Source organism: Piliocolobus tephrosceles, chromosome 1, assembly GCF_002776525.5.
Source record: "Piliocolobus tephrosceles isolate RC106 chromosome 1, ASM277652v3, whole genome shotgun sequence".
Taxonomy (NCBI): domain Eukaryota; kingdom Metazoa; phylum Chordata; class Mammalia; order Primates; family Cercopithecidae; genus Piliocolobus; species Piliocolobus tephrosceles.
The window spans coordinates 196,606,374-196,632,631 of NC_045434.1; the positions used below are offsets into that span (position 1 = coordinate 196,606,374).

At 43.0% G+C, this 26,258-nt stretch overlaps 1 protein-coding gene across 3 annotated transcripts; it reads right to left on the bottom strand.

Annotated features, from left to right (window-relative positions):
- Positions 1–6,443: 6,443 nt before the first annotated feature.
- Positions 6,444–19,579, bottom strand: PDIK1L (PDLIM1 interacting kinase 1 like). Of its 3 annotated transcripts, none has more exons than XM_023219577.3 (3): positions 19,207–19,579; positions 15,902–16,203; positions 6,444–8,823 (listed from the first exon to the last, which is right to left on the bottom strand). In XM_023219577.3, exons 2-3 carry the CDS (start codon positions 16,184–16,186, stop codon positions 8,083–8,085), a joined length of 1,026 nt encoding a protein of 341 aa, XP_023075345.1. In that variant the 5' UTR covers positions 16,187–16,203; positions 19,207–19,579; the 3' UTR covers positions 6,444–8,082. The 3 variants fall into 3 exon arrangements, with proteins under 3 accessions (XP_023075345.1, XP_023075344.1, XP_023075347.1); XM_023219576.3 differs by lacking the exon at positions 19,207–19,579 and adding an exon at positions 18,711–18,983; XM_023219579.3 differs by lacking the exons at positions 15,902–16,203; positions 19,207–19,579 and adding an exon at positions 18,711–19,008.
- Between the last annotated feature and the right edge of the window lie 6,679 nt (positions 19,580–26,258).

The window sequence follows — 26,258 nt, forward strand, 5'->3', positions numbered from 1 at the left end:
TAGGCCGAGACGGGTGGATCACGAGGTCAGGAGATCGAGACCATCCTGGCTAACACGGTGAAACCCCGTCTCTACTAAAAAAATACAAAAAAACTAGCCGGGCGAGGTGGCAGGAGCCTGTAGTCCCTGTTACTCGGGAGGCTGAGGCAGGAGAATGGCGTAAACCCGGGAGGCGGAGCTTGCAGTGAGCTGAGATCTGGCCACTGCACTCCAGCCCGGGCTACAGAGCGAGACTCCGTCTCAAAAAAAAAAAAAAAAAAAAAAAAAAAAAGAAAAGAAAAGAAAAACATGTATTTTGTAAAATAAAATGTATAGGAGACCATTATTTTGGACTAGCCTCGTACACTAGGCAATAGCAGACCAGGCCAAATCGGAATGGAGTCACTCATGCTGGGTGCCACATAATTAAACTGAACTCTGAAACAGGCCAGTCTACCTCCGACCCCGCTACCAAAAAAAGTACCCCCAGGAGATTCATAGCAACCAATCAAAAGGGGCCCAGTTTATCTGAGCTGGCATGAAAATGAAGTTCCCTCTGGTTTTTTTTTGTTGGTGGTGGTGGTTTTTTTAATTTTTAAATTTTAATCTTTTTATTTATTTAGAGACTGGTTAATTTTTGTTAAATTGCTTGTCTGTCCGAGTTTCATGGCAGAGTTTTTGGTTTGTTTAAATTCATTCTAAATAGACATTTAGGATGTCAGTTTCTGACTTCATGGACTCTGAGCTTATGAGTCCCCTGGTCTATCATAGGCCATGCCTATGAGGAATAAAAAAATCAAAACATTTAAAATAAGTAATTTTGTTATAAAGAAATATAGTTACGCACCCCAAACACAGAAACAATTTCATTAAAAATTGGTCTTAGTTCTGGTGGGTGTGCCAGTGATTCTTGTAGGTTTGGACCTTGACTGAGAGAATTTCTAGTAGCTCTTTCCTCTCTGAACAGAAGTTCCAGATGATGTGATGGGCAGGGACTTAGGCCGTGTCCCCTGGGGGCTCTGGTCAACTAGTTGTTGGGACTGCCTGGGAGGGCGCAGCAACCCACTGTGCCTGTGTCTGTTTTAACCCTATGAGGAAAGTAACTTTGAAACAACCTAACAATTTTTTGTTCTCTGTTTCTGCTTTTCTCAGCCCTTTTCTGTCGATAAAACCAAACTCTTCTGCTTGGCTTATCAGAACACTCACTGTATTTTATAGAATAAGGTGTTGCCTTTTTCTAGAATCACAAAGAAAAGCCAATATAGATCTTTAAATCAAATTTGCTGTAATTTTGTCTGAGTACCTTTCAAGACTTATTTTTAAGCTTTAATAGACAGGTCCAGAATAGCTGTTAGCCTTGGCCTCACTACTGAGACAATACTCTTCTGTGATGCTCTGTGTATTGGAAGAAGATCTTTCTGTTCTGGCTGGTAGAAATATCGATTATTCTTGGTCCTGTGTGAGCTCCAGGATTGTTCTGCCTAATCCTTTCAGGTGATCTTTCCTGCATTCAGGTCCAATAGTTTCTTCATAAGCATGACTGATTAGTACTTAGCTGATACCGTGTGTGTGTGTGTGTGTGAATGTGTGTGTGTTTTCTTTAAGGCAAGTCTTGCTCTGATGCCCAGGGCGGAGTGCAGCGGGACGATCCCAGCTCACTGTAGCCTTGACTTTCCCAGGCTCAGGTGATTCCCCACCTCAGCCTCCAAGTAGCTGGGACTATAGGCATACACCACCCCACCTGGCTAATTGTATTTTTTTTTTTTTTGTAGAGATGGGGTTTCACCATGTTGCCCGGGCTGGTCTCCAACTCCTGGGCTCGAGTGATCCTCTTGGCTTGGCTTCTTAAAGTACTGGGATTACAGGTGTGAGCCACCTGGCCCTGCCCCAGCTGATGTCTTGAAGAAACTTTCTGCAAAGGTCTGGAACTCTCACCAACAAATAAAAAACAGAACAAAAAAGAAAAGAAAAATATAAGGTCTGCAATTCTTTGTTTCTCTCTCTCCCTCTCTCTCATACTCTGCCCCATGAATCCTAGCTGGCTTGTGCTGCCTGAACCCTGAACTCTGTCTCTTGAGGAGACTGTTGAACTCAGGGAGACTGTTGAACTCTGTTTAGGTACTTATTCCCTGTACAGCAGCCTAAAGATTCCCTCCAAGTTGGGGCAACCACAGGGCTCACCCCATTTGATCCTTTTCTCCCAGGGATCGCTGTCCTGCACTGTTAGTTTCCCAGTGTCTGAATTTGAATTGTTTATAGCAGGAATAGAACCCTGTTACTCCATAATGGCCAGAAGCAGAAGTCATCAGGATTTTTGCTTGCTATTGTCCTCCTCAGGTTAAAATTATAACATGCAGCCAGAGTTGAGAACCACTGAGTCTACTGTAATTCCAACTTCCAAGTTCTAGACATTGCTGCCCTGCTCAACGCCCCCCTCACAGCTGTGCTTCTACTGTTGCTTCTCAAATCACATCGGTAAACTCTCCCTGCCTTCTACCTAAAGCCAGGAGAAATGGCATGTCATTCTAGTATTTGGTACTTATTACTGCTTTCCTAATTTCCACGCGTGGTAGTCTATCTGAAAGAGACAGTAAACATTCTGAATTACTATCAATCATGTTATCAGCAAGTAGAAGGAGGAAAGAAAACTGGGCTAAGGGGATTTTTATTGAACTATCTTTGTTCTTAAATAGGGCTGCAGGGCAAAGAGACACGCAGGACATTATCATAACTGAATGCATTTCTCTAATAATTGTGGTAAAAATGTAAGCTAAACAAACCAATCAACGTGCTCCCTATCAGCAGTACAAATTAGCAGTAAAGGTAGCTCAGAGTCATTTCCTATGAGTCCTCCTGGGTGAATGGGAAGCACTCACATTTCCTGAGCATGCCACACATTTCTACATGCATCGGCTCCTTTTATCTTCATAGTGCTCTGAGTCAGGTACTGTCTCTGCTTAAACATGTGGGAAACTGAATTTGAGGGGCTAGGGAACTCATGAAAGTCATACAGCTAGTAACAGGTAAAGAGTCTATTTTCAAAGTCTGTGTCCTTTCCTTCTGCCTGACAATAGCTGTCACCAGTAGCCCCAATGCACATTTTTTAAAAATAAAATTTTTCTTGAAGTATAACATACCTAGAGAAAAATGTAAACATTTTAAGTGCAGCTTGATGAATTTTCTTTTCTTTTTTTCTTTTTTTGAGACGGAGTTTCGCTTATTGCCCAGGCTGGAGTGCAATGGCGTGATCTTGGCTCACTGCAACCTCGGCCTCCTGGGTTCAAACGATTCTCCTGCCTCAGCCTCTGAAGTAGCTGGGATTACAGGCACCGGCCACCATACCCAGCTAATTTTTGTATTTTTAAAAATATAGATGGGGTTTCACCATGTTGGCCAGGCTGGTTGCGAACTCCTGACCTCAGGTGATCCACCCACCTCGGCCTCCCAGAGTGCTGGGATTACAGGCTACCACGCAACATCTGCTACTCTAAAGCCTGGGCTTTTTCTGCTAGACCAGGATGCCTTTGGTAATACCAAGTTGCCCAACTTCTGCTCAGAACAAGCTGAGCTTGAAATACTGGGCTGAACAGGAAATAAAAGAGTAAAGTCAAAAGCCCAGGGTTTTTTTTTTTCTTCTTCTTCTTCTCAATTTCCTTCTAACCAATGAAAAATGATTTCAAAGGTGAAAGTACTGCCTTTAAAGACGCACTTGGCCTTCAAGAGGTGTGGCAGCCTTGTAGGTTTTCTCAAGTGGGAGTTACTATCTAACCACAAACCAACCGTCTGTCATTACACTGCACTTTAGAGGATGTCTATGATTGGTTGGCAAAGAGAGCAACATTTGAATTTAAAGAAAAGACCAAAACAACCAAGTGTCATTACTTCAGTGAGAGATAAAGTTTCCTTGTCAGAGAATACTCCAACTGGAGTCAGAGATTAGGCACCAAAACCCTGCCTTAAGGTAAAACCTTTTGTCATCATCTCAGTAACTGGTGTTATTACTGTTAATTTCGTCAGGAAATCAGCCCCTATTTTAAGTAAAACTCAGTGAAAAAGATATGTAAAAACCATGTGAAGGTGCTTTGTAAACTGCAAATGATTACAAAATGCTAGTAAATATCAATATTTAAAGCTTCAATTAAAAACAATCTCTAGAAAGCAAAATTTGTCTGTCTATAAAGGGAAAGCAGAAGAGTCAGAAGCTACAATTCTTTTTTATCCCCCATTTTTTGGGTTTTATTTTTGAAGCCACAATTCTTGATGCCTACTTTCACTAAGTCACATGTAGAGTTGTTTTCTGTCTTCCATATTCCCCTCTGCTGTTTCACTAGACCACTAAACAGACTGTATCTTCAGGCATAAATGATAAACATAAAAAAGTAGGCCTGACTTTTTAAAAGAAAATTAAACCATGGTCTCAAGTTACAGACTGAAAAATTGCATCCCCTCATTTATTTAATATATACTATGCTTAGTCTGAGCTGCATCCTCAGCTTAATGAAACAGAACGATAAATGAATAAAAAATTTCATCTCTGGCAATACGAGTTCTTCTTGTACGCAAAGCAAATACAGCAAGACAGCATTAAAATTTTAGAGAACTTGAAATGCTGAAACTCCTATAATTCAATCATTTTTTCCTTGGCAATCAATTCTATTTCAGAAAGAATCATTTAATAGGTTAAGTCTGAAAAATACATTGTTTCAGCTTTTATACCTTCTATTTTGTGCTCATGAAGTAAAGTACTACAGAACTACACACAGAGCTGCTAAAGCAGCAATGTAGAATTTTCATGGTGTTTTTTTTTTTGTTGAAACTCACTTTATTTAAAAAAAAAAGTCATGAACAATAAATTACAATCATTTCCCCCTTTTATAAATTCTTCATAAAATATATTTGACAATTTTAACAGAAAATTTCAAAAGTTGCTTTCATTTCTTAAGTGCTGATGACTTATTTTTTGACCATTTTGTCATGCTGGTGAATTATTTTGTAGCTGCTACAATAGTTTGATTGATAACAATTTACAATTAAAAACAACAACAACGAAGAGAAAAAACAGACCAGCAGAAAGAACTATTCTGTGTGCTATTTATGTGACACTTAACACTTACTTCATCATAATGACAAAGTATCCCTTAGCACCAAAAAATCTACAGGAACCCCATCTTTCTAAGTGACAACTAGTGCAAAATAACATTCTAGGAACTAACTGTACAACCCCATATTTTAACTGGCCACAGTTGCCTATAAGCTTATTTGAAATATTTGGTCTTTTTTCAATTAAGACAAATTTCAAAAACACCATAAACCATGGCAAGAGACTCTATGAGGAACAATTGCTTATTGAGTACCTATTATGGGCAAGGCACTGTGCACAAAGTTTTGCTTTCATTTTTCCTCTAGCAAATATCCAGGTATTTCCAAATATCACTAATCATCTTTTCTTACTCCTGGCTGGAAAAGGCCTTTGGCTAAATGCCATTTTTTAATTGTCATTTTATCAACAAACCTTTAGTGCTGAGCACACAGTAGGTACTTAATAAATACTTCTGACTGAAAGAACAAAGACAAAGAATTTACTATCATTTTGCTTGGCTATTTTAGAATACAAGGACTTGAGAAAATTCCAGAAGAAACTTCCTGATTACCTCATACCCTTACCCCCAATCAAAGAGTTACACTTCACAGGTAAAATCTTTCCAAGTAAATGATAATCATTAACTATTTTACATGAGGCAGGACCAAAAACTATGCACTTAGGAAACTGTGGCTCCAAGCACATAGATATTTGAAGAGCAAATGATGCATGGGCATACCATCATCTATGAATCTCTGCTGAAGTGCCATGTTATTGATGAAACATTATCATGATGCTTTTTCTTACTCCCTATAGCTCAACTTCCTTGGACATATCTGTTAAATTAAACTAATCTGGTGATCCAGAGGGTCAATTATCATGAGGTTCCAGGTGTTTCCACTTCTAATTTCCAAAAGAATTCTTATACTTATTAGCTTGAAAGTGATGTTAAAAGTATATGATTTTTCATTTTAAGAGGCTTTATTTCAATAAAACCTTTTAGTCCAAATTTTAAACTTCCAGATCAAGTAACACATAGTCCAGAAATTTTACGTACTGCAATTTTTTGGTGATGTTTTATATTCTGTTTCCTCTGAACACATTTGAAACAGGGAAAAATTATGACATATTCCAAAAGTTGTGGAAGTTCAAAAAAGCTGAGATTATGCAAGCTATCAATAATTTCAGTATTCTAGGCCGGGTGCGGTGGCTCACGCCTGTAATCCCAACACTTTGGGAGGCCGAGGCGGGCGAATCATGAGGTCAGGAGATCGAGACCATTCTGGATAACATGGTGAAACCCCCGTCTCTACTAAAAATTTAAAAAAACATTAGCCGGGCACAGTGGCGGCCGCCTGTAGTCCCAGCTACTCGGGAGGCTGAGGCAGGAGAATGGCGTGAACCTGGGAGGCAGAGCTTGCAGTGAGCCGAGATCGTGCCACTGCACTGCAGCCTGGGCGACAGAGTGAGACTCCGTCTCATAAAAAAAAATAATAAATAATTTCAATATTCTAATACTATTTTGTTCGACTTTTGACCAAAAATTCTAGTGCTTTATAAAGATTAACTTAGATACAATGTAAAGTCTATTTAACCTTAAAGGCTAATGTTCTGTTTTAGGGAAGCATTCTATCCTTTAGATTTTAACTATCTGCATTTACAGGAAAACAAATCATAGACAATCATACAAAGTTAAAATCAAACTAACTTCAAGAGGAATAATGGTCTGTTGGTTTTTTGACATAGACTATATCAGTGATTGTATAAAATGGATAGTTTTTCTACTTTAAAAGTAGTGGTTGCCACAACTTTTTATCCATTTGCCATACTGTATACGTATCTTCTCCTATATTAAAGGTGATCAATATTTTCAACAACCATATTACTATCATTACTGTCTCAAATCAGACAAGAGAAAACAGCATCAGTGCCAAAATGAAAGGAACTCCAGTGACTCAACAAGTGACCATATCAGGGCAGGCAAAGTGAGGGTAGAGCTCATTTGGTTTCTTCAACTTCAGTATAATGAGGCTTAGACAAAGTCTTCAAACCATATCAAGTATTACAGTTCATACATAGCAAAATTTTCAGAAACAGAATCCTGTATTCAGATTTATATCAGATTGTAGAAGCTCAAGTGCAGACGTCCCAATGCAGTGGTTTAGTTGGTTAAATAAATGCTCGGTTACCTAAAGAAGGTAGGACTGAATCACCAACCTGCTACCATATGACTGCGTGACTAATTCAACTCTTGCAGCTACAGGGCACTGGAGAGTTCAAACATACTTCAGCAGCTTTGGATCACTTAATTTCATTTATGTTTTACCAGATAATTTTAGACCCTCCAAAATGATGCTTTTAAAAAAAAAAAGCTGTATATTACAAAAATAAAAAAAAACCTAATATGATTTCATTAGGGGAAGGGGCAGAGTAGGAAGATAGGGGAAGGGGCAGAGTAGGAAGATAAGGGAAGGTTTATTTTTCATCACTGATTTCACCAGCAAATCTCAAAAACCCAAACCTACATCAAATAATTTAAACAGATGTGGCATTTTTTTCATATGGAATGCAAAATGTGTACATTCACATACTCACATATACATAAATATATACATATATGTTTCCTTTACAAAGTTTCAAAGGTTGCATTACCAGCATGCAAACCTCTTTTCCCATGGAAATTCCTAATACTGACAAGGAATGTCTAAAATACTTAGAGACGTATTTCCAGAAAACTGGACGCTCTTCTCTTCTTAGCTTTTAGAGAATTTTCCTGCCAAACTTCTATCAATAATCATTTTTTAAAAATTTACACCCACATTGGTAATACACATTTGAAACATACTAATATAATAAAACGGCCAACTTGGATTTAAGAAAAATGAGGAAAAAAACATCCCACAAAAAATCTAAACCCTTAGAGGGTGGAGTCTAGCTTTTTATATTCTTTTTCAGCCACATAATGTTGCATCACTGTTAAACAGAAGCAGCATATCATCCATGGTATTTGCAAATAATATGTGTCACGTTTCCCAGCTGCTATCTTTAAATGCAATTTGTACTAATCTGAGTTCTAGTTCAAAAGCATCTGGGCGATCCTGAGGGTTTGCAGCCAGCATTTCCTTAATCAGTTGTTTCATTCGCCCATTCATAGATTTTTTCTTCACAGGAATGAGAAGTTCCATTTTGGGATTTTCCAGAAGTGCCTCTCCAACAGGCACAATCTCAGTTCCTTGTTTTACGTAACTCCCCAAGAGTTCCTTCTTTGTCTCTGTGTCTATGAATGTGATCCTTTCCAGCATTGCCCAGATGATAATCCCCAGAGCAAAGATGTCAGCTTTTGCTGTGTAATGTCCTTCCCAAACTTCAGGAGCCATGTAAAAATCTGTTCCACATGCTGTGGAAAGGAAACACTTGTTTACGCTGACAGGTTCTTCTGGGTTCTGCCCAGAGGCTGAACAAACTTTACTTAGACCAAAATCAGCCACTTTGAGTGTAGGTTCCAAGTCACTGGTATCCAACCTGGTTTGAGAAATCAGGATGTTATCAGGCTTAAGATCTCGGTGGATGATCTGGTTTTTATGCAAGAAAGCCAGGGCACTGCTCAGCTGAAGCATGAAGCTGGTATTAGTTTTACGATTGGGTTTCCTGGACAATAGATACTCATTCATATCTCCTCCGTCACAAAAATCCATCACAAACCACAAATAATAGGCGCTTCTGGGATCAAAGGCAATTTCTCCTTTTAATGAAGTTTCTACAAGCTACAAGAAGGAAAAAAAAAGATTACAATCATTTGCATAGGTTATACAATTCAGTTATAGGAAAAGAATAATTTAAAGGTTAAGTCAGTCTCCACCTTTAAGTGGAAACTCTATTAATATTTAATCAGTGCTTTCATATATGCATTTTATTTTAAACTTTAAAAAATGCTTCAAACTGTCATTTTGTCCCTGATAAATACACACCAAAGCTCTAAACCAAGGGGTAAAAATTTTTAAATTGTTTTATTTTGAAAAGCGTCCAAGTGGCCACACATTTTCTCCATGTGTCAGTGGAGCTGAATTCTACCCACCTACCTCATAGCTTCATGAAAAGACCAAAGTTTCAGCAGACAGACCTAGGAAATTGCCAGTTGGGGTATAAACCTCAATTAGGAAACTCTATTCAATGAAATCGCCTGAAATACACTTCTTACTCATTGCACATACACTGTCAACATAACCTGTGAAATCGAGAGAAATATGATCAAGGAACAACTAGTTGTTGCAGAAATAGCTGTTCCTGTAGTCACTAATAAAGACTGACATTGTTACTTCATAAACTTCTATAGGCAGAATGCAAACATGTTGGCTCTTTCACTGGATGACTTTTAAAAACCAATTTATAAAAATCAAATATGCATTTTTAAAATTTTTAAATATTTTGTTTTATTATTTTGTTTTCAAATATGCATTTTGATATAAAAAATCAACTCTGAATTTGTATATTTCTTCTTTTATACAAGCTGAAAACCTAGACTAAATCACAGTTTTATTTGTTATTATTATCTAGTTACAACTCTCCTTTACTTGAAATTCAATAGAATTACTTCACTAGACATGAACTATCACTCTAAAACACAGTATATAGTCTTTTTTTTTTTTTTTTTTGAGACAGAGTCTTGCTCTGTCACCAGGCTGGAGTGCAACGGCGCAATCTCGACTCACTGCAACCTCCGCCTCCTGGGTTCAAGAGATTCTCCTGCCTCGGCCTCCCAAGTAGCTGGGACTACAGGTGTGTGCCACCATGCCCAGCTAACTTTTATATTTTTAGTAGAGACAGGGTTTCACCATGTTGGCCAGGATGGTCTCAATCTCTTGACCTCATGATCCACCCACTTCGGCCTCCCAAAGTGCTGGGATTATAGGTGCGAGCCATGGCGCCCGGCCCGTATATTGTCTTTTAAAAGCATTTGTTGTATGGTGTCCTTTTCAGACCCATAAGTTGAACAGAAAAGACCAAAGAGTTGCTGAAGAGTGAATGAATTGTTAATTTCACATTTAAGTCTACTGGTACTTCCTCTACCATTTGGCCAAGCACAAGCAAAGAACATCCTTTCACACCATCTCTCCACACAGCAGACAATAGTAATTGCAATGATCTGCAGTTATCTCTTTTGCATGAGTTTTCCTTGTTGCATGTGTTTGCCAGGGAGACAGAAAATGAAAGAATAGAAAGGTACAGATCACATAATTATTTACCAGGTGCACTGATACTAAATATGCTTTTCTTCTTCTGTCTTTACTCTCAAAAGCAAACTTCCTCAATAGCTTTGAGCAATGCCGAGTACCAGCGTTCAAAGAATGGTTTAGGGTAAGGCCAGATAGTAAATATTTCAGGCCTGACAGCCACATAAGGTCTCTGTACCATATACTTTTTCCTTTCCTTTTTTTCCCCCACAAGTCTTAAAAAAAAATCTAAAAACTATTTTTAGCATCGAAAGCCATATGAAAACAGGCCACAGGGCCTCTGGTTGAGAGCTATGGAAATGCAGCAACCAATCTGCTTATTTTAACATGTAGAGGATGTTAGCCATTGGTTTCTCTTGACTCAGGCCCTTCAATGGCTTCCCTGTTCTCTTAGGATATAGTCTAAGCTCTTTAACATGGGTTATGAGACCTTGTGCACTCTGACTCCTGCTGTCCCCTCTAACCTCATCTAAAACAACTCTATCTTCTTTCAATTTTTTTTTTTTTTTTTTTTTTTTTAAGACAGAGTCTCGCTCTGTCGCCAGGCTGGAGTGCAGTGGCATGATCTCAGCTCACCGCAACCTCTGCTTCCCAGGCTCAAGAGACTCTCCTGCCTCAGTCTCCCAAGTAGCTGCGACTACAGGCATGCACCACGATGCCCAACTAATTTTTGAATTTTTTGTAGAGATGAGGTTTCACCATTGTGGCCAGGATGGTCTCGATCTCTTGACCTTGTGATCCGCCCCTAGGCCTCCCAAAGTGCTGGGATTACAGGTGTGAGCCACTGTGCCCAGCCTCTTCTTTCAATTTTTAAACACTTCATGCGTTTTGCTTCAAGACCTTTGTATGTACGCTTTTTTTCTGCCTAGGAAATTTTTCTCATCTAGCTAACTCCTCTGCACACTACAAGTTTTAGACAATTATATATATATATATTGTGTGTGTGTGCAAGACAAGGTCTTGTTCTATTACGCAGGTTGGAGTGCAGTGTCACAATCATGGCTCACTGCAGCCTCAGTCTCCCTGGCTCAAGTGATCCTCCTGCCTGAGCCTCCCAAGTAGCTGACACTACAGGCACGCACCACCACACCCAGCTAATTTTTAAACTTTTTGTAGAGATAGGGTTTCACCATGTTGCCCAGGCTAATCTTGAACTGCTGGGCTCAAGTGATTCACCCGCCTCAGCCTCCCAAAGTGCTGAGATTACAGGCGTAAGCCACTGTGCCCACCCAACGATTCATAACTTTTGAGCCACAGGATTATGTAGGTTTCCCTGTTGTATGTATCCTGTACTTGTCATTCATGATATTTATCACAAGTACACAAACTGGCCACTAGGTTCGCATGAGATTGTAACTTCTGTGAATTGTTTTACATTTTCTTCTAGGTGAGGCTTTTGGCTATCAGGAACTGATTTAATGATTCTAACTGAGAAGAAGGAAGAAGACATCTGGAAAAACATGGAGAAAAATTAAAATCTGTATGGAGAATACCATACATAGGGACTCTGTAGTCATACTACAGATTTGTTTGTCTTTACTAAATGTAAATATCGGTTGTCTTTACTAGATGTAAATTTAGAGAAGGCACTGGCTAAATGTGTTGATGAATGTCTGGACAACTAAATAAATCCATAGAAAAGACAATTTTAATAGAGGTACCAATTACTGAGTACTTATATGTACCAAGTATTGTTTTTGCAACATCTCTAATTTTGACAACTCCTATACAAAGTAGGTATTATTACCCCTTATCTTAAATATCAAGAAATAGATGCTAGGAAGAGTTGGGTTATTTATCCAAGGTCATTCAGCTAAGAAAACGTACCAAAAGTGAAACACAAGTCTATTAGGCTTTAAAAGATGAAAGAGATTTACTAAACAAAAAGGTGCTTTAGATATAAAAATCACTGAATCAAGTCTGGTAGGCCTTTACATCTTAAAACTTTATGAGCTACTATAACAATTGCTGGATCTGGACTCAGCACTAAATAATATGTTTGTTTGTTTGTTTATTTATTTTTGAGACAGGGTCCCACTCTGTGACAACAGCTAGAGTGCAGTGGTGCGATCATGGCTCGCTGCAGTCTTGAACTTCTGGACTCTAGCAATCCTCCTGCCTCGGCTTCCTGAGTAGCTGGGACTAAAGGTGCGTGCCACCATGCTCAGCTAATATATCTTTTGTTTAAATATCTTTGCTTTTCTGGTTCAAAATAGATCATGCCTCTCAGTCTCTAAAACTCAATGTAAAGTTCAGCAAGGTTCTATCCACCTTTTTTTTTTCTTTTTTTTTTTTGAGACAGGGTGTCTGGCTGTCGCTGAGGCTAGAGTGCAGTGGCCCAATCTCGGCTCACTGTAACCTCCGCCTCCAAGGCTCAAGTGATCCTCCCACCTCAGCCTCCCAAGGAGATGGGACCACAGGCGTGTGCCACCATACCCTGCTAACTTTTTGTAATTTTCGTAGAAATGGGGTTTTGCCATGTTGCCCAGGCTGGTCTTGAACTCCTGGCCTCAAGTGATCTGCCTGCCTTAGCCTCCCAAAGTGCTGGGATTACAGGTGTGAGCCACCATGTTTGGCTTTCTATCCACTTTTTTTTTGTTCTTGTTTTGGAGATGGAGTCTCGTTCTGTCACCCAGGCTGGAGTGCAGTGGCATGATCTTGGCTCACTGCAATCTCCACCTCCCGGGTTCAAGCAATTCTCCTGCCTCAGTCTCCTGAATAGCTGGGACTACAGGCACACGCTGCCATGCCAGGCTAATTTTTTGCATTTTAGTTTCACCGTGTTGCCGAGGCTGGTCTCAGACTCCTGAGCTCAGGCAATCTGCCCGCCTCAGCCTCCCAAAGCTAGGATTATAAGTGTTAGCAACTATGCCTGGCCTCTATCCACTTTTCAGAGAATATAGTAAGAATGTTTCCAATATTTTCTATCAATTCAACTTACATAATAAGCACTTTTAAAAAAGCAATAAAATGAACAGAGGCTAAATAGTTATTTTTACTGTCATAAAACGGAAAACTGCAGGGCATTGGCTGGGCGAGGTGGCTCATGCCTGTAATCCCACCACTTTGGGAGGCTGAAGTGGATGGATCACTTGAGGTCTGGAGTTCAAGACCAGCCTAGCCAACATGGTGAAACCCCGTCTATACTAAACATACAAAATTTAGCCAGACATAGTGACAGGCGCCTGGAGTCCCAACTAGTCAGGAGGTTGAGGCAGGAGAATCACTTGAACCTGGGAGGCAGAGGTTGCAATGAGCTGAGATCGTACCACTGCAATCCAGCTTGAGCGACAGAGCAAGACTCTGTCTCAAAAAAACTAAAAAAAAAAAAAAGAAAAGAAAACTTCAGGGCACAGAGTGCTAAACTGCAATATAAATTCTCAAGACTAATATTGCTCATCATACAAGGAAACTTGCAAGTTTCTTAATACATGCATTCATGTATTTTGTTTTGTTGTTCCTAGTCCAAAACTTTTGTTTTAAAAACAGAGGTTTTGTTTTGTTTATTTTGAGACAGAATCTCGCTCTGTCACCCAGGCTGCAGTGCAGTGGCATGATGTCAGCTCACTGCAACCTCTGCCTCCTGGGTTCAAATGATCCTCCCACCTCAGCCTCCCAAGTAGCTGGGACTATAAGGTGCATGCCACCATGCCTGGTTAATTTTTGTACTTTTTTTTTGTACAGATGGGGTTTTGCTATGTTATCCAGGCTGGTCTTGAACTCCTGGATTGAAGCTATCCTCCCGCTTCACCCTCCTAAAACGTTGGAATTAGAGGCGTAAGCCACCACACCTGGCCAAAAACAGACTTTTTCTTTTTCTTTTTTTGAGATGGAGTCTTGCTGTGTTCCCCAGGCTGGAGTGCAGTGGTGCGATCTTGGTCCACTGCAACCTCTGCCTCCTGGATTCAAGAGATTCTCCTGCCTCAGCCTTCTGAGTAGTTAGGACTACAGTTGCATGTTATCATGCCAGGCTAATTTTTGTCGTTTTTTAGTAGAGACAGACTTTTAAGTGGTAAAAGTCTGATGGTAAATTCTGAATTTAGACACACTCACAGAAAGTTGTTTTCTTTTCCAAGAATGACTAGCTTTTTTTTTTTTTTGAGACAGAGTCTCACTCTGTTGCCCAGGCTGGAGTGCAGTGGCATGATCTTGGCTCACTGCAAGCTCTGCCTCCTGGGTTCACGCCATTCTCCTGCCTCAGCCTCCCAAATAGCTGGGACTACAGGCACCCACCACCACGCCCGGCTAATTTTTTGTAATTTTTTTTAGTAGAGATGGGATTTCACTGTGTTAGCCAGGATGGTCTCGATCTGCTGACCTCATGATCCAACCGCCTTGGCCTCCCAAAGTGCTGGGATTACAGGTGTGAGTCACCGCGCCCGGCCAAGAATGACTAGCTTTAAGAAATTCTGCCCTAGTCTTTAAGAAGCTATGTCTTAATATATTTTCTGTTCTTTGAGTATAGAGCTACTAGAGATTTCAATTTCTGGCAGAAGCCAACAAAAGAAAAACAGAAAAGCTTTTCCATTTCCTCAGGTTTACAGAAAAGTAATTTGGGAGTTAAGAAAGCATAAGCTTTAGCTGTCAGTCTTAGCTCCTGCTCCCAATTCTACCACTTTCTATGTATGTGACTTTGGATAAATTCATTAGCTATACTAAGCTTCAGTTTCTTCATTTGTAATGAAGGTAATAATAGTCCTTTCCTCATAGGATTTTTTTTTTTTTTTTGAGGCGGAGTCTCACTCTGTCGCCCAGGCTGGAGTGCGGTGGCGCAATCTTGGCTCACTGCAAGCTCCGCCTCCCAGGTTCACACCATTCTCCCGCCTCAGCCTCCCAAGAAGCTGGGACAACAGGAGCCTGCCACCACGACCTAATTTTTTGTATTGTTAGTAGACACAGGGTTTCACCGTGTTAGCTAAGATGGTCTCCATCTCCTGACCTCGTGATCCGCCCACCTCTGCCTCCCAAAGTGCTGGGATTACAGGCGTGAGCCACCGTGCCTGGTCCTCATTGGATTGTTTTGAGCAATTGCTTTTAAAGCACTCAGCACAGAGCATGGAACTGAGGGCAAATTCAAATGTTAGCTGTGAGCACTGTTAATAACATTCAGGTGTTAAACCATGTACTTCATGAAAATTAACTGGAATTGCATGGTGAAGAAACCAAATATCCCTCTAAAACAGCAGAGGTTTACATTCAAACCAGTGATTTATAAAAGAGATGCTCAATTACCTAGGGGTGTTGCTACTGCTTGTGGAATTTTTCCTTTTCTTCTGTCCTCAAGTCCAAAATTATTGATTTCAAAGAAACGAAGTTATTAGACTGTAGTCTCAAGCACTTCTCTAGCTCCTATCTTGCCCCATTCCTATGCAGACTGGCAAGTACCATTGCATAACAGGTGGCTTATGTTATTTTTAGGTATGTGCATCACAGGTTTAAATAAAACCTTGTTTTAAGCAAACATCTACTCAATTCTTGGCAGACACTTATCTATTTCTAACTACAAAACACCTGCATTTAAAGGGAAACGTTCTTCTGACCCTTTCATTCCTCTTCTTGCTGACCAATGCCATGTTCAAATCATTTCTATTTCCCAATCAACAACACATACCTGTAAATAAAGGGAAGAATTAGAGCCGTGGGACATCTTTTGCACCATCCCATCCTTTTGTAGGATGCATTCCTCCAAGTGAATCACATTTGGATGTTGGCTCTTGATACTGCTTAGTGCCCAGAACTCACGAAGGGCTAGTTCAACATTTTCAGGTGCGTGACATCGAATTTTCTTCACTGCCACCCGTGCAGAGGTCTTTCTGATGACTGCTTCATACACAACACCGTAACTACCTCGGCCTACCTCCCGTATTAGATCGTACTTTGGCTGGCTACTCACCATCTTCAAGGTCGAGGTTTCTGGAAAAATCAACAAAGTGCTCTGTTGAAATTATGTGTACCTACTGGCTTGTATTTCTTCTTATGTATGATTTACTTGTCATCTGTCTGTCTGCAGTGCTTGAAGGATATTTGCTATATCTAGGGGAAATCTAATTTTAGGAATAGTAACAATAAAGCTAACAGGTAGTATTTACCATATATCAGGAACTGTTTTAAGTTCTTTAGAATATTAAATTCAGTTAATCCTCATAATAATCTTATGAGGTGGATACTATTATGGTCTTTTTATAGATGAAACTATATAATGAAGAGGTTAAATGAAATGCCTAAGGTCAATAGCTAGTAACTGGTGGACCTGGGATTTGAAACCCGGCCATCTGCCTCAGACGACCAAGATATGAAGCACTACAGTATACTGTCTCTTATATGAACTGCTTGAAAATGTCACTGTTAAAAATACACCCCCAAAATTCAGCATTCTTATTTACTGATCAGGAAAAAACAGGCAAGCAAGCAAAATCCCAGCTTCTCCTTCAGGCTACCACACACATAATGGTCATAAACAGCAAAAACAGAACCCCCTCACAGTTAGAAATACAAACACCTGGCTTATGCTTAAGGCCTGAAAGTGAACCAAATCATTTATAGAACTGAAAATGTTTGTTTTCATTCGTAAAAGTGGCCAAACTCTATTTATATTTTAATTTTGTCTCTTATGTCATCTATTTCTTACAAAACAAATGAAAATAAAGTTTGTGGAAAAGAAACGTTTCTTTTTTTTTAAATTTTTTTTATTATACTTTAAGTTCTAGGGTGCATGTGCACAACGTGCAGGTTTATTACATATGTATACATGTGCCATGTTGGTGTGCTGCACCCATTAACTCGTCATTTACATTAGGTGTATCTCCTAACGCTATCCCTCCCCCCTCCCCCTCTTTTTTTTTTTTTTTTTGAGACGGAGTCTCGCTCTGTCACCCAGGTTGGAGTGCTGCGGTGCGATCTCGGCTCACTCCAAGCCCCGCCTCCCGGGTTCAGGCCATTCTCCTGCCTCAGCCTCCCGAGTAGCTGGGACCACAGGCACCCGCCACCACGCTCGGCTAATTTTTTTGTATTTTTTAGTAGAGACGGGGTTTCACGGTGTTAGCCAGGATGGTCTCGATCTCCTGACCTCGTGATCTGCCCGCCTCGGCCTCCCAAAGTGCTGAGATTACAGGCATGAGCCACCACACCCGGCCATTAACGTTTATTTAAAAATAAAATAAGCTACTTAGAATACAGCTACCTTTTTGTAGTCATTTAACAATAGCTATTTTAAAATTTTTATGTTTCCTTTTTACTAATCATAAGAGAGCTGGAGTAAACAATATCTATTTAGTTCTAGGTCATTTTTGCCAACAAAGATCCTGCATATCAAGGGGCTCTCGGACAGAGTTCTTGGGAATTCAACTTAATGAACGGTTTAAAGGCGAGAGAGCAAAGGCCCTGCACAGAAACGCTGTGTTGAATGCAGAAAGTCTAAAGTGTGCTTCCTCACTCCCCCAAACAATGTCTAGATTCTAACGAACTCCACGAACGAATTCTCATTTGTAGATTGTGACCACGGGCAAGAAAAGTAACCTGAGATTGTACAATATTTATTCTGTACAGCTGGGGAAGCAAAAGGCTACTACTGACCCTAGAGCCTGAGAAGTTGGGATCCACTACTTTAAGTCCGTAGGATAGATTTAATAAAAAGAAATGACTTCTGAGATTGCTTTCAGTCCCACTTCCTCTAACTGGACACCCACCCTTCAAATCGCTACTGAATTTCCTAGTGTCTAATTTCCTGCCACAGAATCCTCTGCCCCGGCTGCACAGCAGACGAGCTTTCCTGCTCTATGGGGATCGCCAATCACATCCACTCAAGGTGGCTCGTGTCTCTGAAGCAGTCCCATGTCCTCTCCAGCCTGGTACGGTCCCCATGGGGAAGAGCACCCTCCTGAATAGGGAGGAGAGGGGTGTTTATGAAACCCGTGGGATCCCGGATCAAATGATGCATTCGGTGCGAACCTAAGCGACTTTCGACCGAAAGTGGCGGGCCCTCGCTCCCACTGCTCTAACCAGGCGCTGGGACGCGGGCCGGCCAGGCCAGACACCTGCTGGCACCCGGGAAGGGCTAGTCCCGGCCAGAGGTGTTGCCCGACGCGGCCACTCAGGCCGCGCTCATTGGCCAAGTGTCAGGCCCTCCCCCTCCTCGGCCGTGCTCAGATGAAGCCCGGAGGGGAGCCTCCCGAGCCCCTTTGCTCAGAGGAGCCAGCCCTGCAGTTGCCTCAACTCCTCGGGGCAGGGGACTGAGGGCCGAGGGAAGGTGGCCCCAGTGTGAGAGGAGGCCGCGGCTGGGGCCGGTGGCCTGAGGAGCGCGGGGCCTTCCCCGGGATGACTCCGCTGACAGGTCTGTGACAGGCGTCCCAGGGAGGGAGACACATGCAGGACCGTCGGCTCTGCAGCAGGGCCTCTCGGCCACGCCGAAGGGCCAGATTTACCTCAGGGTAGACGCCGCCGCTTCTCCCTCTCATGGGCTCTGCAGGCCGCCATTATCGGGCAGCTCGCGCCTCCGCTGCCGCCGCCTCCAGTCAGCAGCCGGCGCGCGCCCCCGTGGTGCGCGCGGACACACCCCCTTACGCCGACGGCCCCGCCCCCCTCCGGCTTTCCGTAGCGCGAGCCGGGACGTTCCGCGCCACCGACGAAGCGCGCGGCCGGCGGTCCGCTCGCCTCCTCCTTCTCCCGAGGATTTGCAGAGCCTGGAGTCGTCGGAGGTGTGCGCGCTCCGGAGCGCACCACTGGTGCTGCTCCCCGCAGGGGTGGCCGGGCCCTGGAACCGCGAGGCCACGCCACGCCGGGGCTCGGCCACCCTCCAGCTGCAGCGGGTTCTCAGGGCCCCCGGCCCCAGGGACGGTCTGCAGCGGCAGGTCTGGGCCTGGGGCTGCGCGCTCCCGGCCACGGCCTCCCCTCCCCCTACCCGCCCCCCTTCCGACCTACCGAGCTGCGGGCTGGGGTGCGGGGCTCGCTGGGGTGGAACGCCCGGTGCATCTTCCGCGCGGGTCTCGGGTGCTTACGGGGCGCGGTGCTCTTTGGCGGGCCCGCCGGGAGGTGCGGCCCGACCTAGGAGGCCTGGCGTCCGCCCCGCCGGGAGGGAGACTGCAGCTTTTGTCCGAGTCACTGAGCCATGTTTGCGGGCGGTGCAGTTACCGAGACGGCGGCGGCGGCGGCGGCGCGGGCCTGGGTGCGATCATCTGGGAGGACGCCGTCCCCTGCCCCGCCGGCGCGGTGGTATCTCCCTTAAAGAAGCCGGCGCCTCATTGTTCCCCGGCCGCGGCCGCAGGGAGCCAGGGCCACCTCCTCGGCGTGGGGAGTGAGGGGACGGCGGCGCCTGCACCTGGCTGCGGGGCCCGTGGCGCCCCCCGGAGGCTCCTGGTGGAGGGTTGGCCTGCAGTCGGCGCGCGGGAGAAGTCTCGGTACGAGCCAGGATCCACAGCGCTCCGGCCGCTCTCGGGGCGGGACAGTCAATGGGGGCCCAGCGGCTGCCGCAGCCGCAGTCGCTCGGCTGCCACGCGCTGTCAGTCAGATCCCTCAAGCTGTCGGCCCCACAGCCAGCCGGGGGTCACTCAGGTCCGGGTCACTCAGGTCCGCATCTCTCAGTCATCCAGTTGTTAGATCAGTAAGCATCCGCCAGAAACGTCCATTCCTTCTTCCCCAATTTTTTCTGCACCTATTACTTCTCAGCAGGGTGATGATTCCTCCTCCCAGCGCTCGCTCTATAAGGCACGATGTACAAAGAATCCCTGTCGCTGTGCTCAAAGATCAACCCATTTTATTTTCTGCCCTCCATTTATTCCCCTTCTCCCTAGAGTCTGGCACTGGGTTAGGTCTTTATATAAATGATCTTGCTTAATCCTAACTAGACCCCACAAGGGGAGGTTTTATTATCCTGTTTTTATACACATGATCTTGCTTAATCCTAACCAGACCCCACAAGGGGAGGTTTTATTATCCTGTTTTTACAGGTGAGGAAACACCTGCCTCTTTTCACGGAAGTGTCTGTTTTGGGATGTGTCTACCTTGAATACCCACTCCTAGTGTAACATCCTCTCCCCTTAAAAAAAAAAAAAAACTAAAAAACCCAAAAACCCACAACGGTTCTGTAATCTGTTAAGATTTTTGTCCTGAGTGCCATCCAAGTGTCAAGTCTTCAGCTGTTTGCTGGAAACACTGGTGTCAGCCAAGACTTATTTCCTGCCCTCAAAAGTAAAGGGAAAATATAGAAGGCTCTGTGAAGACAGCTAACTACCTGTGTGGGTTATTGATCCGAATCAGGGGAGGGACCTCCCTCTCTCAATCAAAGTAGCGTTTTCATTTTGTCTCAATCATTAAGTATCATAGGAACCCTTGCTCTCAAGTTGGCTGCAGATGAGATTTGAAATCCACTCTCACCCCCAATTTAGGCTCACAGTTAAGTCTGTGAGGTGAGTTTAGATCTTGTGGGGCCTGAAGCTTAAATAATTTGGGGTGTCCTCCTGAGGAGAAAGGTTATAAAATGGCCCTGGGAACACATACCTGGAACATTGGAAAGGGTCCCTATAAGTAAAGGACTCTGAAGCTTAAGATTCATTAGCTTCAGGGTAAATGCTTCCCGTGCTTATTATGTTATGTCATTTTTTTTTTTTTTTTTTTTGCCTGTAGGCCTCCTGGGGGGAGGAACCTTGTCTGTGATTGATCTCTGCAGCCTCCTCAATCTGATACAGTATCAAAATACACCTAAGGCTAGCATTCTCATACATGGCTGGTGGGAAGGCAAAGTGATACTGTTAACAAGGAAATTTGGCAATATATAGCCATATTATTTGATCCAGTAGCCCTAGATCAAATACTAGATTTCGAGGAATCTAACCTAGTAATATACTGGCAAACACACACACACAAAACCAACAAACCTGTATGTACAGGGCTATTCATTATGTCATTAATGAATAGCAAAAGATTGGAAACTGCTCACATGTCTAGTGATAAAGAACTGGTTGAATAAATTACAGTACATACACAGGATGAAGTACTATGCAGCCATGAAAAAGTATGTGGAAGAGGCCTGGCGTGGCTCGCATCTGTAATCCTAGCACTTTGGGAGGTCGAGTGGGCAGATCACTTGAGGTCGGGAGTTCGAGACCAGCCTGGCCAACATGGTGAAACCCTGTCTCTGTAATACAAAAATTAGGTGGGCGTGGTGGCACTACTACTTGGGTGGTCCCAGCTACTTGGGAGGCTGAAGCAGGAGAATCTCTTGAACCTGGGAGGTGGAGGTTGAAGTGAGCCAAGGTCACACCACTGCACTCCAGCTTGGGTGACAGAGCAAGACTGTCTCAAAAAAAAAAAAAAAAAAGAGCAAGACTCTGTCTCAAAAAAAAAATAAAGATGTGGAAGATTTCTTATATATACTAATAAACATATACTAATATCAAGTGATCTCTATTAAGTGAAATAAGCAAAGTACATACAGTGTTTATAGTATGCTATTACATGTGAGTAATGGAGAGATAAATAAACGTTAAGTACTTATATTTAAAAGGTAGACAATGGAAGAATAAATCCCAAACTTCTGCAAAAATAGTTGCTTATATGGGATGGAGAGCATAGGGATGGGAATGAGACTTCTATGAATATACCTTTTATATAGTACAATTTTGGAACCTTATGAACATTTCACGTTTATAAGACAGTTCAATCAAATGAAGCACTCCATAAAAATTAAAAACAAATGGAAACAAATGAACTATCTGTAATGTCAGATTGGTGGTGTAACACAGAGAAAATAATTTCAAACGGCTTCTTAAGTATTTTGATTTTTTTTTTTTTTAAGAGATGAGTTCAGGCTGGGTGAGGTGGCTCACGCCTGTAATCCCAGCACTTTGGGAGGACTAGGCGGGCAGATCATGAGGTCAGGAGATTGAGACCATCCTGGCTAACATGGTGAAACCCGTCTCTACTAAAAATACAAAAAATTAGCTGGGCGTGGCGGCGGGTGCTTGTAGTTCCAGCTACTGGGGAGGCCGAGGCAGGAGAATGGCGTGAACCCAGGAGGCAGAGCTTGCAGTGAAGCCGAGATCCCGTCACAGCACTCCAGCCTGGGCCACAGAGCGACACTCTCCATCTCAAAAAAATAAAGAGATGAGTTCTCATTCTGTCGCCCAGGCTTGAGTGCAGTGGTGATTATAGTTCACCAACTTCCAACTCCTGGGCTCAAGGGATCTTCCCCCCTTATCCTCCTGAGGAGCTGGGACTATAGGTATAGCTAATTTTTAAAATTTTCTTTTTTTTTTTTGTGAGGTGGAGTCTCGCTCTGTTGCCCCGGGTGGAGTACAGTGGCCGGATCTCAGCTCACTGCAAGCTTCACCTCCCGGATTTACGGCATTCTTCTGCCTCAGCCTCCCGAGTAGCTGGGACTACAGGCACCCGCCACCTCGCCCAGCTAGTTTTTGTATTTTTAGTAGAGACGACGTTTCACCGTGTTAGCCAGGATGGTCTCGATCTCCTGACCTCGTGATCCGCCCGTCTCGGCCTCCCAAAGTGCTGGGATTACAGGCTTGAGCCACCGCGCCTGGCCAAAATTTTCTTGTAGAGACAGGGTCTCACTGTGTTGCCCAGGCTGCTTGTAAACTCCTGACCTCAGGTGATCCTCTTTTATCTCTCAAGGTGTCGGGATTACAGTCATGAGCCATCACACCTGTCCTTGATTGTACCTTTCTAATGGATTATAGTCTAAGAACAAATAAAACTGCATAGAAATACAATTGCATTCATTCGTCTTATTGCTAGTAGTAATATTGATGTTGTTATTTTGAAACTATGATATAAGAACAAACAAATAAGTAATTATGTCAATAGCATTAGGAACCAAGATTTTTCAGTGTATGAGAAAGTGTTTTAAGGAGAAAAGAAGCTTAGGATAAACTTAGATCTGAATTAGATAGCAGTATGTATTTTTTCTTTTCAAAAATGTATTTTCAGCCTGGTGTGGTGGCTCACGCCTGTAATCCCAGCACTTTAGGGAGGCTGAGGCTGGTGGATCACCTAAAGTCATGAGTTCCAGACCAGCCTGGCCAACGTGGCAAAACCCTATCTCTACCAAAAATAGAAAGATTAGCCAGGCACGGTGGCAGGCACTTGTAGTCTCAGCTACGCGGGAGGCTGAGGCAGGAAAATTGCTTGAACCCAGGAGGTGGAGGTTGCAGTGAGCTGAGATTGCGCCACTGCACTCCAGCATGGGTAACACAGCAAGACTCCATCTCAAAAAAAAAAAATATATTTTTTTTAGCTCTGTCTGCCGAAAAGGCCTAGAAGCAATGACCAACTCAGTGCACAGATTTACTCTCTAAATACCATTTAGAGGAACCATGTTGGCCAGGCTGGTCACCCAGCCCTGGAACACCCCTAGTGCACAGATTTAGTCTCTAAATACCATTTTCCAGTTTTAAAAAAATTAAAAATAATTTAAAAGTCATTGACCAACCTTAAAATCACTAAAATGTTTTAAGGTTAGTGTCTATTCCTCAAACAGCAGTCCTGGAATTGAGTCTTGTTGGACTTAATTGGCTAGGGGATAGAGGATTGGAGATAGGGTCCTTGGGCCCTTCCTTGACAAGCTCTCTGTGTCTTGAAGGATGGGGCTTACTGATGGCCTTAAATCCAGAGGCTGTGGGGGCCACTAACAAATGTCTTGACATATACCTTCCCTAAAGAGTCAACTAGTGCCTGGCATGTGGTGGCACTTTGTTCATTAAGTCAACAGTGCTCTCCACAAAATATTCTTGCCTTTAAAAAAAAAAAAGAGAGAGATGTCTGGGTGTAGTGGCTCACACCTGTAATCCCAAAAGTTTGGGAGGCCGAGGCAGTCAGATTACCTGAGGTCAGGAGTTCGAGACCAGCCTGGCCAACATGGTGAAACCCCATCTCTACTAAAAAAAAAAAAAAATTAGCCAAGTGTGGTGGTGTACGCCTGTAGTCCCAGCTACTAGGGAGGCTGAGGCAGGAGGATTGCTTGAACCTGGGAGGTAGAGCTTGCAGTGAGCCGAGATCTTGCCTCTGCTCTCCAACCTGGGTGACAGAGTGAGACCCTGTCTCAAAAGAAAGAAAAACAACAACAAAAGAAAGAAAAAGAGCCTAAGCCTTATGAAGCCAAAATCTAATTACCAGTTTACCAGAAATATGAGGGATATACAAAGACCATAATCAGTCAAACTCCAAATGTGGAGCATTCTACAGGACAAGTGTCCTGGATTCTCTGGTAGATTCATAATACAGAAGTAAAACTGGACAGTAGAATGTGAAAGTGACTTACCTAATGCAGTAACCTCATTTGGATCAAGATTCAAATGAGTTAGCTGTCAAAAGACGTCTTCAGAAATTTAAATATAGGTTAGGCACTGTGGCTCACACCTGAAATCTCAACACTTTGGGAGGCTGAGGCGGGCAGATCACTTGAGGCCAGGAGTTTGAGACCAGCCTGGCCAACACAGTGAACGACACAGTCTCTACCAAAAAATGCAAAAATTAGCCAGGCGTGGTGGCACACACCTGTAGTCCCAGCTACTTGGGAAGCTGAGGCAGGAGAATCGCTTGAACCCAGGAGGCAGAGGTTGCAGTGAGTGGAGATTAGGCCACTGCACTCCAGCCTGGGCTAGAGACAGAGTGAGACCCTCAGAAAATAAATAAATAAATAAATAAATAAATTTAAATAAGAACTTAGATAAAATTAAGGAATTATTGTTCTTTTTTGTTAAGTGACACAGTGCTTGTGAAGGTAAGTCTTTTTCTTTCTTCTTTTTTTTTGGAGATGGAGTTTCGCTCTTGTTGCCCAGGCTGGAGTGCAATAGTGCGATCTTGGTTCACCGCAACCTCTGCCTCCCGGTTTCAAGCGATTCTCCTGCCTCAGCCTCCCAAGTGGCAGGGATTGTAGGCATGGGCCATTGCGCTTGACTAAGTTTGTATTTTCAGTAGAGACTGGGTTTCTCCATGGTTGTCAGGCTGGTCTCAAACTCCCGACCTCAGATGATTCGCCCACCTCAGCCTCCTAAAGTGCTTGGATTACAGGTGTGAGCCACCGTGCCCCGCAGAAAATAAGTCTTTTTCAATTGGAGCAGCACACGTGCATTAGGGATAAAACAAAATGAGGTCTGGAATATGCTTTAAAATATTCCACTAGCAGCAGAGCAAACAAAAAGAGAGGGGAAGATTGATGAAATGTTGATAGTTGTTGAAACTTAGTGCTGGGTACATGAGGCTTATTATACCATTCTACTTTTGTGTATTTTGGACTCTTTCCATAATAAAAAAGTTAGACAACCACGCTCAAAAAAGGAAATGAGTATTTTGGACAAATGGGAACTTGGATGTAGCAAGCCTGCCCCCTGGTGGCAGGTTCCATTGGTTAAGCTGATGCTCCAGTCTCACTAAAGCAGGTCTGAATTCCCAGACCTGTCAAGATCCAAGTCCTTTATCCCACAAGAACCCTACGAAGTGGAGAATATGAGCCTAGTCTTTTACATCTGGAGAAACTGAGACTCAAAGGGACTCAGTAACTTAAGTTCTTAATAAGTCAGTGGTGGAGCCAAGACTCCTGGAGTCTTTGGACTCCAGGTCCCAGCCCCATAAATCAATATGAATCTGAGCCTTAACGTTTCCTATCTGAACAGAGGTCACATGGGAAGAGGCAAATGGGCTGTCCCTACTTAGAATGGGTCCACTGGAAGCAGATTATCATGGAGCAATTTTACCTATAAACTATAGATAAATACAAATTGGTAGTATAAATAAATAATAGGTAATATTCATACTACCGTCTGTGCGAGGCACTGTGCAAAGTACTGTTTATAGAGTGATCTCATCTAATCTACACCGTGACCCTGTAAAGCACATACTATTATTGTCCTCCCTTTTACAACTGAGGAAACAGAGGTTCTAAGAGGTGAAAGTCACACTGGCACTTCAATTGGGGTCTAACTACAATGTGTGTGTGTGTGTGTGTGTGTGTGTGTGTGTGT